General features: G+C 40.4%; 1 protein-coding gene across 1 annotated transcript in view; it reads right to left on the bottom strand.

Moving 5' to 3' along the window:
* STK3 (serine/threonine kinase 3) overlaps nucleotides 1-17,732 on the bottom strand; it is a gene marked incomplete at its 3' end in the record, with an annotated part of 70,478 nt that extends 52,746 nt beyond the window's left edge. Inside the window, exons 1-4 of the mRNA XM_009083642.1 lie at nucleotides 17,680-17,732; nucleotides 16,858-16,938; nucleotides 16,297-16,425; nucleotides 14,476-14,590 (exon numbers count right to left, since the gene is read on the bottom strand). Coding sequence (XP_009081890.1) covers nucleotides 14,476-14,590; nucleotides 16,297-16,425; nucleotides 16,858-16,938; nucleotides 17,680-17,732 — 378 coding nt within the window. The remainder of the gene's footprint in view (nucleotides 1-14,475; nucleotides 14,591-16,296; nucleotides 16,426-16,857; nucleotides 16,939-17,679) is intronic.
* Nucleotides 17,733-18,420: the final 688 nt, after the last annotated feature.

Raw genomic sequence — 18,420 nt, 5'->3', positions numbered from 1 at the left:
GGATGAAACTGACAGTGGCATTAGCTCCAAGCCAAGCAGGTGCAGCCTCTGCTGGCATGGTGCATTCCTTGCCTGCCATTTATCTTTGGGATCTTTCAGTGCTTCTATTCAGCAGCACACTGCTCAAAGCCTTTATTTGTGCTACTTTATGCCAAGAGAACTGCAAAGCCTGCTGTACACAGCTCAAGTAAGATAGCTTTCCCGGCACTGTGCCATGAGAGTGAAACACCTTCTACCTGACCTGGAGTCAAAGAAGAAGGGACTTGAAATCAACTGCAAGATAAACTGAAATACAGTCAAAGAATCATAGAATGTTAAGCGGTTGGAATGGACCTTGAAGATCATGAAGTCCCAACCCCTCCTGCCACGGGCAGGGACACCTCCCACTAGACCAGGTTGCTCAAGGCTTTATCCAACCTGGCTTTGAACACCACCAGGGTTGGGGTATCCACAACCTCCCTGGGCAACCTGTGCCAGTATCTTATCACTCTCACAGTAAAAAATTTCTTCCTAATATCTAATCTAAATTTCCTCTCTTTCAATTTGTACCTATTACTCCTTATCATACTACTACAGTTCCTAATGAAGATTCCCTCTTTGGCTTCCCCTGAACAGCTGGGACTGTTCAGACTGGAGAAGATAAAGCTCACCAGGGATTTTTCTAATCCATACAAACATCTGAAGGGAAGGTGCAAAGAGGACAGAGGCAGGTTCTTTTCGGTGATGTCCAGTAACAGAAGCAGAGATAATGGGCACATAATGAATAACAGGAGGTTCCCTGTGAACAGCAGGGAACAGTTTTTGCGCAGGAAGACTGTGAAGCCTCACTCCTTGGTGACATTCAAGAGCCATGTGGACATAGCCCTCCCTAACCAGCCAACTCTAGATGGCCCTGCTTGAACGGGGTGGTTGGGCAAGATGACCTCCAGAGGTTCTTTCCAACATCAACCATTCTGTAATTCCGTATTAGTACAATTTACAACTAAACCACTCCATACAACAAGACTAGGTGCATTTATGCCAATTTGAATAAACCATGGGCAGTTTGTTTTAGCTAACTTGTCTATACTTAAAGCTTAAGTATCACCCCAAAATAAAGGAATTCCAAAATATTTTACTATTAAGAATACACAGTAAGTTAGTTGACTGTCTGAACAAAAAGCAAGTATGTGTTCCTCTGGGGGTAGTTTTAGTTCCTGAAAAATTAGAGTCTGAGGTCCCTGCTGACTGGAAGCTTGGCAACATTATTTCAATTTGCAAAAAGGGCATAAGGGAAACTACAAGCCTATTAGTCTAACCTCAGTTTCTGTGAAACTAACAGAAAAGATCATACTGGATAATACTGAAAGACATTGAAAGAACATCATGCACCATCAACATGGGTTTACAATGGGAAAGTCCTGTTTAACTGATTTGTTATCCTTCTATGATAAGGTTACCCACCTAGTGAATGAAGGGTAAGTGGTGCATAAAGCGGGTTTCGTTCCAATAAGGCTTTTGATACTGTCACTCACAGTATCCTTCCATGAGACAAGCAGGTACACAGTGAACTGGATACTGAAAAGCAGGACTCAAAGGGTTGTAGCAAACAGACCTACATCTGTCTGGTAACCTGTCACCAGTAATGTACCTCAAAGCTCAATGCTAGGGTCAGCTCTGTTTAGTATTTTCATCAATGATCCAGCTGCAGAAGTTGAATGCACCATTAGTAAGCTCACTGGGGATACCAAAATGGGAGATGCTGTTTGGATGAAAAGCCTGCAGAAGGATCTAGACAGATTGGAGCACTGGGCAATCATCATTAATGGCATGGAATTTAATCAAAGAATCATAGAATCATAGAATTTAAGTGTTGGAATAGGCCTTACAGATCACCTAGTCCCAACCCCTCCTGCCATGGGCAGGGACACCTCCTCACTAGATCAGGTTGCTCAAGGCTCATCCAGCCTGGCCTTGAGCACTGCCAGGGTTGGGTCAGCCACCATGTCCTGGGCAACCTGTTCCAGTGTCTCACCATCTTTACAGTAAAAAACTTTTTTCTAACATCTAACCGTAACTTCTCCTCCTTCAATGTGAACCCATTACCCCTTGTTCTATCACTGCAGTTCCTACCAAAGAGTCCCTCACTGGCTCCCTTGTAGGCCCCTTCAGACATTGAAAAGTTGCTACGAGGTCTCCATGCAGTCTCCTCTACTCCAGGCTGAACAGCCCCAACTTCCTCAGCCTGTCTTCACAAGGGAGATGCTCCAGTCCTCTTAGTAACTTCATGGCCCTCCTCTGACCCTGCTGCAATATGTCAAAAGAGGTGATTGTCCCGCTGTACACAGCGTTGGTGTGGCCTCACCTTGAACACTGTGTGCTGTTCTAGGCCCCACAATTAAAGAAGAATGTTAAGGAATGTGAATGTGTCCAGAGGACAGAAACAAAGCTGTTGAAAAGGCTGGAAGGAACATAGTGTGAGAAATGGCTGAGGACTTCGGGTTTGTCTAGTTTGGAGAAAAGGAGACGAGAGGTGGCCCCATTGACCTCTAGTCTCCTGAGGAGAGGAAGTGGAGATAGAGGTGCTGAGCTCTTCTCCCTGGTATGCAGGGATAGGACACGTGGGAATGGTTCACAGCTGTAAGAGGCTTAGACTGGACATTAGGAAGCATTTTTTTTATTGAGAGGGTCATCAAAGATGGGAACAGGCTTCCCAGAGGTGATGGATGCACCAAGCCTGTCAGTGTGTACAAGGCATTTGGACAAAGTCACCAACAACATGCCTTTGGTCAGCCCTGAATTGGTCAGACAGTGGGACCAGATGAACATGGTAGTACCCTTCCAACTGAAACATTCTGTTCTGTTCCACTTTTTCCCCTGTGGTAAGAATAGCAGTTAACCCCGTTTGGATTTTACAATGGAGTCCGTCATTCTAAACTTGTACTAAAAAGACTTATTCCTGCAGGCAGATTACCTAAATGCATCAACACCTCACGTCTTCATAGTTACAAGATAGGAAAAAACTGTTTCATTGAGAAGTATATGAAAATACTTTTCACTTAGTTTTTTTCTAACACAGCAAAAGATAATATATATTTCTTCTTTACATCATATAGAACTAGTTGACACAAACTAACACAAACCTGACGGAATTTGAGGGAATAAATAGAGGCAGACACACTTTTTGAGCCTACCAACTGTTGGAAGCAACAAGGGACCAAAGGACACAAAGATCCAAAGCATCTCCAGCTATTCATTTATTCACAAAATCTTACAAAACTACAAACCTTTAAAATTCACAACAAAATACCTCCAAATCAGAGGCTCTCTTCATAAGCATGGGTAGTGTAGTGTCTGTGTCCCTGCCAGTGACTTTCAACTTACAGACAGGAAAGTACAGATTCCGTCCATAAGATGCCTTGTCACAGCACACAACTTGCCATCTACTCATCACCTGGTACTCTTCAGTTCTAGTAGCAGCTTGACACTGACATGTAAGTAATGCCACTGCCAACCACCACACAGAACAATTAGAAGAAACAAATCTATGTAGTATTTTAATAATAAAAATATGTTCCAGTCAGATGTCGCTATCCTCATCTGGATGTATGGTTCTTACGCCATACTATCCCTGATCAAACTATGGACAACGTTTCCTGTAAAACAGTTGGTTTATTTTATTCTGAAGTTTCCAACACACAGCACCATTCTTCCATCAGCATACCATGCACTATACCTCACACCTTAGTATAATTTCACAGTCATAATCTTTCTGCTTTGTTTCTGATTTCCAATTGTGTCAAGATCCTCACTTAAAATCTGGTGGAACATTTACCTGCTTGGTATCTCTGGCTAGTTCTAAATCTGTATGCCATGTCCCTTTGATGAGTTTCTGCTTCCCTCTAAATACAAGTCAGCCATGGAGCAGCTTCTAATCCTTCATCATCAAAACCACATGCAGGTTATATATTAAAAAGAATGTGAATGATCAAGGCAAACAACTCTACAGTCTACATAAAAACATTAGGCATGAAGCCAATCTTTAAGATCAAAATTTGGAGCAAAGCAGATGGCAGCAAATTCAGGTGTTCCACATCTACTAAGAGACTAGCTAATCCACGTATTTATGTCTAACTGGTTATGGATGTCATGCACAAGAGAGTCTTAAGGGTGCGTTTATACAGTCTATCACACACTACCTAATCCATGCAGCTGTTGGGACAACTTGTCTACAGGTTCTCTGCTCACAGTCACTCTCCTTCCCAAGGGCCCCTCTAAAGGAGTCTGGGTCAACTGAATTGCTTTAACTGCCTAAGTCCATTCCCAGCTGCTCTTTTTACACTAATACAAGCACATTAAGCCTGATGCTTCCAGGAAGTATCAAATTACTGCATCTAAACTGTCTGATTAGGTTGAGCACACTGCCTAAGTCCACTCTCATGGCAAATAAAGGAGCCATTCTTCCACCAGAAGTTATGAAGCTCAAACATCACACGTTTTATCATAATTACATACCTCTCCTATTCTTCATTTATGTGAAGACAATGCTGGACAAACAACAAAACAGAGATGCAGGAGAGATGAGCAAATAAGCAGGGGAGGAGAGATGAGAGCTACCATGATACCCTTCCTACTTGTAGTATTTGACATATAACTTAGGAGTTAGGGCAGAAAGTTTCAAAAACAGTTGTTGCAGTTACAGCTCTAGCCTGAAGTCAAAGTTAGATTCTAGTTCCCACTGCCTGCTACAAACTTTAGTAAGACTACACTCTCCTGACAATCATTTTCCTTGAGCTTCCCTTTCAGAACAACTACATTTCAGACTTCTTTTTTTTAAGTAGGTCTAAATGCTCTGCGTGAAGACAGTGCTCAAACAAAATCACAACCTGTATCTTTGACAGAGGTACGAAATCATGTCACCTAAATTACTTATGATAACAAGGTCTGGTTTAATTGTCTCAAACTAATAGAGATAATCTCTATTTACTCGTAGATTATAACTAAGGAGATACCTCAATACTAGAGTAATGGACAGAGTAAGAACTCACTATCATAGGAGGATACCATTTTTCCTCAAGTATAACAACTTAGGCATGGGAGCATATGAAGAGAGGCTGCAAAAATTATTCTTCTTACTGAGTCCAAGTCATGCTGCACATAAAATCATATGGAAAATATGCCACAGTAAATATAACAATGAACATTCACTGCACAGGTGATCAGTATTGGTATTTTTTCAGCTTTGTTTCTGACTATGTAATCCCAGCAACATAACTTTTGTAATGTTTCTTGAATATAATACACAACAGACCCCATCTTCTCTTAACCTTAAAGTAGCATTTTGTACTGGGTAATTCGAGATAGTGGTAACACACTGGTCTTCTGCCTGTAGTTTGAAAATTACTATAGCCTAGCAGCAACATAAAATTATCTAAAACATATCTAGTGGCTCATATGGAACAGTATTTCAGGAAATTTCAGGCACCTCCCATGATCAATGCTTAACATTAGCTAACATTAATACACAGACATAGGCAGATCAAGTGATCAGAACACAGAAGTCACACTCCTAAGCCCTTATTCATCACTATCAAGTTGCACCTTACTGCAAGACATCTACAAAGTACTGAACCAGATGTTGAGCACAACTTCAGAAGTAATGCAGAACAGTACAGAGTCTCTTCAGCACTGCACTAAGTGCAGCTAACATGAGAAAACAGATTTTAACTATGATTCAGCAGCACCAGCAATGTATACCTGTCCTGTCTAGACTCAGTTGTGATGAGCATCGATTTAGTTAGCTTGGTTCTCCAAAGTCCTTTTCTAACAAAACACCGTGAATAAGACCAAGAACATCACTGGAAGTCCTTACCACAGGTCTGCTAAAACAATACAACCATGTGCCTTTCTAACAGGCAGCACTTGACTGAGTTGTCACTGCTTAAAAACAACTTTACCATTATATAAAACACATTTGCAAATAGGTCACTTGGCTCACAAACTACACACCCGTTCATACCATCCCCACTGGTCCTGACAGTATCACCAGGAGGGACCTTGGATAATCTGTGCAAGTGAACAAGGATCTGTGTGGCAGCCTTCCTGATCCTGCCAGACAAGGGGGAAGCCTCAAGCAGGAGCATCTGCGTATCACCACCTTCCAGCAGGTCTGCTAACATTCAGAAAGCATTAGTGGTTTTATGAACACAGGATCCCCAGAGGAATGAGGACTGCTGGGGAGAAACAGGATCTACCTGACAAAGGATGAGTATCTTTGCTAATCTAGTGAGAAGAGCTTTAATCTAGGTTCACCAGGAAACAGAAAGCAAAGCCTTCGGGTAAGTGAAGGAATAAGGAAGGAGGAAACATGTATCAGACAGGATTCCAGAGGTTTTCTCATTCTCTTTAAGAGAATGTAAGGCAGTCAGGGGTACATTTAAAACCCTGTGTACAAAAGTATACAGCCTGTGATGCAAACAGGAAGAACTGCCATCCCGTGCACAGCTGTGATGTCACTGGAATTAGAGACAGAGGGATAGCTCACACAACTAGTATGTTGTGAGAAATGGATGCAGGCTCCTCACAAGCAAAGAGCATGAAGGATGAGTAGGGCTGACAAACATACAGCTCGCTATAGAATTTAAACTTGTTGAGAGTTTGTAGATTAAAACCAGAAAAGCAGCCCGAAGAGTGATGTGGGTGCCATCCAGGTGGTGGATGCCATTACAACATCTCTGCTGTAAAGCACCCAATCAAAGAGGTGAAGTAGACAAAGTCATTCTTAGCACTGGAAGAGACCTCTGAACACAGGTCTTTGTGTCAACCGCCTCAATACCTGCTAGGAGGGCAACATGGTAGGGAAGAAAAAAAAAAAATCCAGAAGCGAGCAGTTAAAATTTCTACTGCAGGTGCTGTACAGGTCCACTACTGCAGGTGTTCCACTAGACCAGCTACTGATGACTAGAGTAAGAATTGGATAGGGATGGCAGAGGCAGCCTTGGTAAGCAACTCTAAGATGATGAAAGCTAAGTTATGGAGGAAAGTGACAAAAGAAAATAGCAGAATCAGATTTCCAGAAAGCAAACCTCAGCTTGTTAAAGGAATTAGTAAGTGGGACCCCAGGGCATGCTGCCTTAAAGGGCAATGGAACCCTGAAGAGCTGGTAGAGCACAAAGGGCAACATCCTCAACGTATTAAAACAGTCCTTCCTGTTTTCCTGGCCATTGCAAGCAATGTTCCTTAGCAATTAATACTAGGGTGAATACTCCCAACATCTTTATCAACAACCTGAACAATGAGCTAGAACACACCCCTGTCATATTTGCGGATGACATGAAACAAGGGGGGAGCAATCAATACACTTAAAGGCAGGGCAGGGCTACCACGTAAAGCGTCCTCAACAAGTTGGAGGAATTAGGTTGACAACCAGTTTCTAAGTTCAAGAAAGGCAGAGTCCCACACCCAGGAGAGAAGAACCCCATGCCACAAATAACATGCACTAGACTAGGATCAATTCAGCAGGCAGCTGCATTCTGAGGTGGCTCCAGTAGACAAGCTGAACATAAACCTAACCACATACTGGCCTTCATTAGGAACGCACAGACAGCAAGTCAGGTCAAGTAAATGTCCCCCTTTATTTAGCACTTGTGAAGCCAAATCTGGAACACTGAGCCCAGATCCAGGCTGCTATAAAAGAAATGCTGACAAACTGGAGAGTCCAGCAGTGGGGACTATGTTGTACCATGCTTGGTACATGATGTACCAAGCTGACAGAGCACAGTTTGTTTTGCTTGAAAAGAGAGCATATTCCAATGCAATTTTAAACAAATAATCAGAATCAACCAGGTCAGAAGATACCTCAAAGATTGAGTCCAACCACCCAAACCATCTGAACTGGCGATAAAACAAAAACATCCTCACAGAGTATACAAGAAAAAAGATGTTAACAGAGCAAGACTTAAATCTCCCCCTTTTCACACTGTTAAAACTGAGCTGAACAAGGTCCTAAATAATAAGTGGACTTAAGACCTTCCTTGGAACAGTAGATTCAACTAGATGACTTCCAGAGGTCCCTTCCAAACTAAAATTATGACTTACTCTAAATCAGTGGTTGTTCACCTCTTCCGCACCATGTCTAAAATAAACACCCAGTAGCCTTTCTTTTACCTACCACTTTTCTACACTTCCTGCACTTTCTCACCACAATAATGTAGACCAATAAATCCATCCCAACTTTAATCGCAGATTCTTTTATTGTAAAATAAAATACATATGTAAGACCATAACCATAAACCACTTGGTTTAATTTCTTGAATTGTGAAAATTTTTATTGCCCAGATTATAATTTTATATGCAGTGAGGTTGACTCAAATTGGAAATACACTAAAAATTCAGCTGTTATTTCTGGCTCTCCAAGGCAAACAATGATGGGGCTCTTTGAGGGGAAAAAGCAGTGTGGGGAGGCAGTAAGGTTAAACCCTTTACTACAATAGGAATAAGACTCTGTGTGTTTTACCATGGGAGCTGTGTATAGGGTACCAGTAGATAACTGGCCTTGATTAAACATTGATTTAAACAGCCACTTCTTATTAGAAAACTTTAGTATAAATTTTTGCTCTGTGTTTACATGGTTACTTAATTTTTTCAGCAATTTAAAACTGGCAAAAACAAAAATTATCTAAAAGAGGGAAAAAACCCCTACTGCTTAGTAATTCTAACAATCTTTGGTTTGAAAAATCTGTAGCAGCTCAGACTAAAAAATTTATTACTGACTTCGAACCACAGATATGACTTCTGCCACTCTAAAGTCTCCACACATTTGCCTTTGGAAACTTGAGGGAAGGTGGGGAGAGAAAGGACATTTGCTTAATATGCAACTGGACAGTCTGTACAGATCAGAAAAAAATGTGAAAATCCTATCTCCCTGTCAACATATTATAGCCTCTCTCAGCTTTTAGCAGTGACCCAACTGCAGAGAGATCAGTAGCAAACACAAATATTATGAAACACAGCAAATACAGCCATTAGAACTGAAGCTTTCTTCCAAGAAGCACTTTAAAAACAAAGTCAGTGAATTACATGACGCTGAGGATTTTAATATTACATGGCTACCAACAGCTTTAAGATTGCTCACAAAACGAGCTCCAACATTTTGTGCACCTACCTTGGGTAATCGAGGCAGGACACTACAAAAATCATCCAGGAAGCTAATTCGCCTCAGAACTGACCTGCAGATGTTCCCTAGGTAACAACAGTATTTATTTTAATGGAGAGATGAAGGTCAGAAAGCTTGGAGAAAGACAGTTCTGTCTTCAGAACAACTGCTACAGCATTTTGGAAATAGACACCAGACTTCAGAGGATGTATTTTAATAGCATATTATTCCTCAGAATGAGCATGATCTGCTAACACTGAATCTTGTAGAAAAACAGGGATGAGAAGACAATTAGTGTTTCACACTGCACATGTACCAGAGGATGCTGCGTGGCCAATCTTCATTCTGGAACTTCCCAACTTTTGAATGCTTTTTTTGCCAACTGTATTTGCATGTAATATATACATAGTTATTTTGGAAACAGATGAATAACAGTGCAGCTTAACTTCCTCTTCTTGCATGAAAATCAGCCAGTGCATAGCATGCACCTTATTCCTAGCAAATACTTTTCTTCCCTGAGTTGAACACTTATTTTCTCCTATGAGCTAATTTCCAAGCAAATTAATACAGTATTACTGCAAGTTGAAAGAAAGGCCTATCATTTTGAGATTCGGACACTACGCCCCATTTTTTAATGAACTTGCAATGCTACCCTAAAGAACTAATTAAAAATAATTCCCTAAAATTGAGATAATTCCACCCAGCATTTATGTAAGTCAATCACTCAGAACTATAGTAAGGATTTTATTAGACAAGCACTGAATAATTTCTGTGTTGCAGTGCAGAGCTAATGCAAACCACCTTGCTTTGTAAGGCTAGACACAGAATAAGGCAAACAGGATATCTGTGATCAACTTCTTTCCTCCTCTTCCTCAGCCTGCCTGCATAGAGAAGTACTTGAAGAGTGTTGGCCTAATGATCAGCCTCTGAGCAGTAACACAGTGACTCAATTCACCTCCTGGAAGGCTTAGTGACAGAACATGGTCAGCAGCACATCCTGGGTGGACGTGTCCACGGTCACCAAGACCAGTTAAGCAAGTTAGCCAGTACAGAAGGAATTTCAGCCTTTGTGTATGGACTATCTGGATATTAATTAATACATGCAGGCTCAACTGAGGAAGTATATTGTGATAGATGCTACTCAAATAGAAAATATAACAGTTATTAGGCCTTAGATAACAGATCTACAGCTGCTGATCACATGTACTTTAGTGCAGCAAAAGCTTACAAATGAAGACTATTTTAACTGTGAAATTACTGAGACATACAACAGCTTAAAATTGCAAAATAGATTCTTATGAGCAAAGTGCCTTTAGCCCAGAGAGACAACAGAAGATTTGCCCTGGATGCCCACAGTAGCACATAAAGAAAGCAAAACCAGGAGGACACTCAAACACACCATCTAGAGATTCAGATACACTATTCATTTGAATTACTGGAACCTAAACACATGGGAAAAAGTAATTAGCTATGACACCATGGCAGAAGATAACCATTAAGAATACATGAGGCAATGTATACATAACTGACATATAAACTGGCATATAAAGGAAGTACAAAGCGCAGAACCTCTGGATCCAACAGCACACTACGTGTCCAACAGTCATTGCTACACTTGTCACTTACCATACTGACTCAAATAAGAAGGTTTTGTCTGATAAACATCCTGCATGGCCACCACATGGAATGCAACAGTCAATTGAATTTGGTCACCAAAAGAGTCAGGATTAGAATGACTCAGTTAATCATGATCAGAGGATGAGCAAATGGTTGGTGGTGTGTAAATATTCTCCCATATGTTAAGAGCAGCCAACAGGACTGTTGCTTCATAATTATCATCTTGTTCTATTTCAAGCTGCCACTGAAAAAGTCTCATACCTTCTTTTCCTTTGCTTTCCCCACTGCTCATTCCTAACGTCTCTCTTGCATCAGCCACTGTGCTGCCATAGTAAGTCCTGAGCTGGCTCATGAGGGGGTGGAAAGGACAGACCAGAGAGGAAAAAGTTCCCCCATCATCAAGCTTATCCAGGATCACCCTGCAACCACACACAATCACTGCATCTGAGGCATGGAAAAGGTAGGAACACATCAGTCAGGTTGGATGATAACAGCAGAACTGCCTTTTCTGGCAGCAACCCACACTTTGTGCAAGATACATATACTTCCCAAACCAGCCGCTCCTGTCAAGCCCAAAACTTCTCTGTATGAACAGGCTCCCAACTGCCACTAAACCTTTCCCTAACTTTGACTTCTGCTTCCCTTATTTTCAGTCCATTAAAGCAAAGCCCAGTGTTGTTCACTTTCTTAGACAAGCAAAACTTTTGAAGAAGGGGAACCACAGATCCACAAAAAGAGCAGTAAACTCTTAGTTTTAGAGACAAGCAACAAAGGCAAATACATATTAATGATTCCTCCCCAAATATGAGGAGGCATCCACCTTTTCCTATGATTTAATTTTAATGGTCATAGAATCATTTAGGTTGGAAGAGACTTTAAAATCAAGTCCAAACTATAATCCTAATGGTCACTGCACTAAAGGGTTCTTACTTCAACTTTCACTTTCTCAGTTACTTTTCCTAGCACATGAAGCAGGAAATAAGCTTCTGCTTGGCACAGCCACAGTCTTCATTTGTTAAATGAAGTCTTCATTTGTTGACAATTCAGCAAAGTCACAGAGTACATAACCCTATGTGCCTGACCCTATTCAGTAAAAACTCTGACAAAACAAGAATGAATTCTCACCTCATTATTAGTGGTTATGAAACCACTTCCTGTTTTCATTTTATAAATAAATAAATAAAATATAGTATCATCAACAGACTGCTCAAGTACTTTCAGCAGCCTCATTCCAGGGACACAGCCACAAGCACATCACACAGCAGTCTGGGCCACTGTTCCATCAAGAGCAAAAGAATTCAAACAAGTCCAAAGCCTCTGCCTAATCTTCCAAAACTTGCAAAAAGTAGGCATGGCAAGTGAGAAATGGAGACGTTTGCTTCACTTTTTTTTGTTATAGGCACCCGAATACTCCCTCTCCTAAGTCAGCATAAAAATTCTATCCAGCCTGACAGCCTGTCTAAATGTAAGCACATGTCAAGTAAACTGTGATAAGCTGTCTGCTTCAACATTCACAGTCAGTCATTTTTTCCTGGTCTTATGAAAAATATTCCTGCCTTTTGAAAGCCAACTCTTGTCATATATAAGAACTTCTAAAACTACACAGTGGATCTCACCATCATGCGCCAAGAAAAAAGATTTGCTTTGCATCTACTATCACAAGTGATCTCTTGTTTTGTAACAAACAGTAAGATACCCGTATCTTTTTTTTTTTTGGTGCTACTCATGGTTCTCAAAACCTTCCACCATGTCTCTCCCTCCAGGTACCTCTTCTCAGCACAGAAGTATCCCAAACCATTTAGTATCCCCTTGAGAGAAGCATACTTCACTTCCAATCAGCCTTGTCACCTTCATCTAACTTCCATAGTTCTGTTATGTCCTTGGTAATATTTGACAACTGCTTTACTTGTTCTATTATTTCTAAATATTAATCTGAAGTTCTCATGAACCTGTATGGAAAGACTTTGCCTCCCTCACCAAGCCCAATGTATTTCTCTGCATTTACTTAAGCTTACTTTCTCAGTACCACAAAGCCTCTCAAGTCCTTCCCAGTCTTAACCACTAGGAATATAACCTCTCTCATCAGTATTTCTATCCTGTTTCTGAAAGACGATGGCACAGACCCACGTTGTAGGCCCAAAATGACCACTTACTCACATCCTCTTCTTTATGTTTAAACCCATCTGTGACAGAACTCCCCATCTACTCCATTCCAGGTGTATTTTCTTGAAGAGCCTCTGGTGTGAAATCCGTTCAAAAACCTTTCAGCACAAAGCACATCCAGATCAACTTTACACCAACCAGCATTACTTGTGTCCCCATCAATTCTTTTATAGAGCCCTACTAGCCATGCACCACATGATTTGCCTTTACAAAAGTTATGTTAGCTTTATCACATGCATCTATGTATTTACTGATTACTCAGTTTCTTAAAACAGAATTTATGCTATTTAATCATATCAACTTTAACCACAAAGAGCAGAAGAGGTAGTTTGTTTGATCACCAGTATGCTTGTGCTCCAAGACTTCAGTATCTCTTCCCCTCAAATCTTTGATGTATCTACTATGTCAATATCCTAAAATAGATACAAGAGAAACTAGAGAGTCTGATTTACTTAATATAATTACACACACATGCACACGTTTTTTAAATAAAAATTCAAGCATTTTCTATCAATTCTCACTCAAGTTTACTCTTTTTTTAAAATCCTGTTTTAAATGGGTTTTGTTTGTTAGTTTTTTTAATTCTGGACTAGTTTGCACCATTTCTTATTGGAGCTACTGATCCTTCAATAATATACAACTGCAAGAACACCAGTTCTAAGGGTTGCAGCACACCAGCAATCTCCCATTGTTTCTGGCTTTTTCCCAGTCATCAGCTCAGCATTACAGCAGCCCTGATACAAGTCACCTTTCCCAAAGGGGATCCTTTTAGTCTAAGCCTGAATGTTGTTTTTCTCTCCTTTACTTTACCCCTCTCCTCCCAAGTATGGTGCAAGGAACACTTCAGGGCGCATTTACAGAATGTGGAGGGCAGCAACTAGTGTCACCTCAGAGTTCTTGATAAAAGGAATACCTTTTGTTACAGCCCACTATTAAAAACAATGGACTCGAAGGAACTAAATATCGTTTGACATCTACCACAAAACATTTTTCACAGAGGCTGTTTCTTAATTAGAACTAACAAAGCCTTCTTCCCACAGGCTTCCTCTATATTACCACTCTTATAAGTCCATTAAGACACTTCCATGCAACCTTCATTTTGGCTCCTTCTTACATTCCTTAACCAGCATCTCTTCCCCTTCTTGTTCCTTGAGTAATGCCAGTTACTTCTCACACTCCCTAATTACTTACTGAGTGAGAGCAAGAGAATTTTATACCTGTTTCCAAACTGTGCATAGCAGCCTGCTGACAGACTTTGAGGTGGAAGGGGTAAGGGGAAAAAGCAGCAGTTTTGCCTTGTACAAAGCAGCAGTTTTCAAGAAACTCACAAGATCTTGGTATTTCAAAATGCACTTGCTTCTGCTGAGGATCACTTCATGAAGGAATGCACAAAGATAGGAAACAAGCTCATGCAGGTGCTGACTGAGTAACCAAGGCAACGATAGGCCCCTTGACACCAGCCAAGACCTTGTCTCGTAACTCCAACTTTTACTCTGGCTTCTGGTCTTAATTCACAATTTCATTTTAGTAAGTGTTAATAGGGGTTTTTTTAAAAAACTCACCGTTTTATTACGCAGTCTAATAATGTCCGACACAGAGCCAGCTCCACAATATTCCATAACAATCCAGAGATCTGTGTTCTTAAAATAGCTGCCATAGTACTTGACAACATAGGGACTAGATGGAAAAAAAAGTTAGATAAACAGATTAATTATTCGTAGGAAGGGAAAAAAAATCACCAGCACAATTGTTGTTAAAAATCACAGCCTGACACACACTAACACAGCTAAAGCAGCCAAATACATTGTAAACTTGTGATTAGCTTAACCAATGTCATTAGAATAAAGTCTGACTACTTAATCAAATTATAAAGGCACTACTATCTATGTAACAAGTTTTTAGCAATCTACAAATATAGACATATTTTCCCCAAACATAGAGCTTCCCTCCTCTAAGGGCTCTCTTCATTTTTAACTCTTCTCACCAAGTTTTTGAATGTTTCCCTTCTTAAAAAGGCTGCCTTGTTTTCCTGTCTCCTGAGCAAAACAACATGGAAACTCATCCACATTTTCCTGGTTTTCAAGCATGAACTCGTTTCAAGCACAGAGCTAGACTTCTGTATTAAACAGAATCTAGTGTGGGTTTGAACAAGACTTCTGGATTTGCCAATGCATTTTCATACTGAAGTGTCTGATGCGAAGAGACAGTATTGCCACAAACAAAACTTAGCACTTTGCTGCCCATCAGTTTGCCACCTGACAGAATGCTTCCTCAGAGTCACTTACAAAAACAAGGTAGAAACAGATGTGGCAAACATAACAAGGACAATCCTTCCAAAAAAGCTATTAGATGGCATAACTTATGGAAGATGTCAGAACACCTACATTGTGGCGTAGAATCAAACACCGTTTTGGAGCAAAGCACTATTTTAGGATCAGAATGTCAGGCATCAACATTCTTTATTAGAAAACTCACCTAAGAAAAGGAGAGGACCTATGGTTGCCACCTGCAACATGGTGCTATCTTTACCAAAGACTGGTCAAAACTAGCAGCAACTGTTAGTACTACAGGAACCTGCCTTTACAGAAGGCAAGGTGGGTCAGTCTCCTCCTAACCAGTCAAAATGTCTACCATTTAACAAGTACAACATACTGATCTTGTGCCTTATAGATTCATGACGTGGAAGGCTGCCATTACACACAAACAGACTGTGGTACCACTGATCAGAGATGAATGAAGACTGACACTAGCAAATATGACTTAGAAGTTACAATCAAAGACTCCATAGACTACAGGAAATGCAAAGTAATTTCTGCATCCTTTCACACACTCGATGTCATGGCTTCCGTTTCTACAAGACTAGCAATCATAAGATAGATCATTTGTGAACATATGCAAGCTAACAGTCTTCCAGAACTATTACAAGATTTTCACTTGCAATTTAAAAGGTATATTCCTGTACAAAAAAAAGCAACCAAGAGAACACTATTCTGGAAGTCAACTGCTGGTCATTAAACTTGTGCTAGAGACACCTTTACCAGTGTTCTGAAACAGGCAACTGCGAATTCACCAAGCCTAAGGCATTTAAAGGAAACAGTAACCTTCAGGCTTGACAGTGCAAGTAAAGTGAAGCATTGAGAAGTCTAATCAGAGGAGAGTATTTATTCTTTCAACAGTTTCAGCTATGTACACTATTTGTCCTTCCTTCAGTCCAAAGGATAGGAGGAGGTCTGCAAATTGGTTCCTTGAATTAAAAGCCTGTGTGGACAATTTACTTTTCCATGAAAAAAAAGGTTTGTAGTATATATATTTCAGATACATTCACAAGCACAAATATATTTTCACACAGACTCTTAGATAGGGAACAGAGTTGTCATACATACCTGTCACATTGTTGCATTATAGAGATTTCTTTAATTATTTCTTGAAGATCTGACTCCACTGGGACTTGTTTAATTGCTACAACTTGTCCAGACTCTTTGTGTATTGCTTTAAACACGCTGCCATAAGACCTAAAAATAAAAGGAGGAATTTTCTTTAAAACCAACATAAACTGCCTCTGATTTCCATTACTCACAAACAGTCACAGAAGCCATATGTCCATGCAGAAGCCTGAGGTTTTTTTCAGGCTGCAAAAAGATCAGTTCTACAGGAACCACAGGAGAGATGTGTCCCTGAAGAATGCATCGGTATTAAGCTTTAGAGTCTCTAATTCCAGCAGAGGTGCAAGCACCTTTGCTGTGTTAACAGACACCAAAAATGCAGAGATGGATCTGGGGAAGTGTGGAAATCTACTGATGCATGCATTTGCTTTATTACTAAAACCTGTCTGTAGAAACATTCCTTAGGACATTTAAAGATCCTCTCTGTAACTTAATATTCCAACATATGCTCAATCTACTGTTTCCCTCTGATCCCATCTCCTTGTAAATAGCTGCACTTACCCTTCACCAAGTTTCTCCAGAACATCAAAGACTTCTTCAGGCTGCTTAGTTAAACTATCTTCACTTAGCTTTTTCAGTTTGCTAGAAGAAAGACAAAAATTATTTATTTGTTTGAGGGAAAAAGACACAGAACCCAAGCAAATTCTCACACAAGTGAGCAGAGAGGGAAAAAAAAGATTATAAATAAAAATATATTCCAATGAACATAAAATACTTAAATGATGTGTAGCAATAAAATTTTAATCAACCATCATATAAGATGGATAAGCTATGACAATTTTTGCCATTATCACTTTCCCACTAATGCTTACTCAATTCCAAGCAGCATGGGACCAATTCACTGTCCAAACCACTTCCTTTGCTAAAGCAGAAACAGAAAGAATACAGTAAAGTTCACTTTCTGTCCAAAAGCAGCCAGCATACTAACACGTACCCATTACCGTCCAGAGGGTGTCACGCTGTTACCTAAGAAAGTACAAACCAATCTTTCACCCACATCAAGTACTCACTTTCTTAACTATACCACTCATAAGCCAGTGAATGGCATGGCTAAATGCAGAACTCTGAGTCCAGATGATTCTGGGAGCATACGGTGGCACTTCACAGGTGGCAGCAGAACACCAAACTTCCAAGAGCTGTGTACTCTAAGAGCCCTTGGGGCAATCTGTTTCGCATCTTTGGGAACGTACATAGGGACAGGTGCAACAAAATCTCAAATTACGTAACACCACCAGATTTTGCCCTCCAGTTCTCTCTCACACAGTCTCAAATCACTTAGTAACACCCCATGATTTCTTCCAGCACCTTCAACCCCCCTCTTACCATTCTTTCTTGTCCTTTAAAAGCAGTCCCAGCTTTTCTCTGATCTCCAGCATTCCCAACCATCCAGCCCCCCAGAGTCCTGGCACATCTCAGAACACAACTTGGCTGCAAGCTTGCAATGGAGCTGATGCTGAACACAGCACAGGAAAATATAAGCACACACACTATGGTGAGACCTCGTGGCTGCAACGTGTAAATCCTTCACCCTAAAAGTTACAGGGAATTATGCTGCAAGATTGAAATAACAAGTTATTGGCTACATGATAGCCAAGGGTACTATTGAAGTAGAAGATGAGCTGAAGAATAGCTGGTGCTGTAGTGTTAGATATAGACAATGTATTCCACATGCAGGAGGAAAATAAGGGAAAAAAAGAAGAAAAAACTTTGAAGCACAGCAGATCATTGAGAACTTAAGGAAAATATGTTATCCCACAACACTTTCCTGGAAATGAATATAAAATAGGGGAAAGGAAGAGGGCATGGACAGAAGAGACTGACAAATCTTAATATTGAAAGAATGGTGATCAAAAAGAAACTTCTTCATATTAAAAGATGCAATTCTGTGATATACAGAACTAACAAAAATTTAAAGTAAAATGACCCATGAGTGAACTCCTAAGTCAGAAGAGATTTGTAATTGGCAACCATCTGAGCAAAGACAAAAGTTTAAAGTAGCTATAAAAGCACAGAGGTGGATTGGTGTTAAACAAGGGAAACAGGGCAGGAGGGCGCACACACCTA

This window comes from Acanthisitta chloris, unplaced genomic scaffold (assembly GCF_000695815.1).
Source record: "Acanthisitta chloris isolate BGI_N310 unplaced genomic scaffold, ASM69581v1 scaffold23981, whole genome shotgun sequence".
NCBI classification, from domain to species: domain Eukaryota; kingdom Metazoa; phylum Chordata; class Aves; order Passeriformes; family Acanthisittidae; genus Acanthisitta; species Acanthisitta chloris.
The sequence above is the reverse complement of the archived record's forward strand: the minus strand, read 5'-3'. Positions and strand labels throughout refer to the sequence as shown.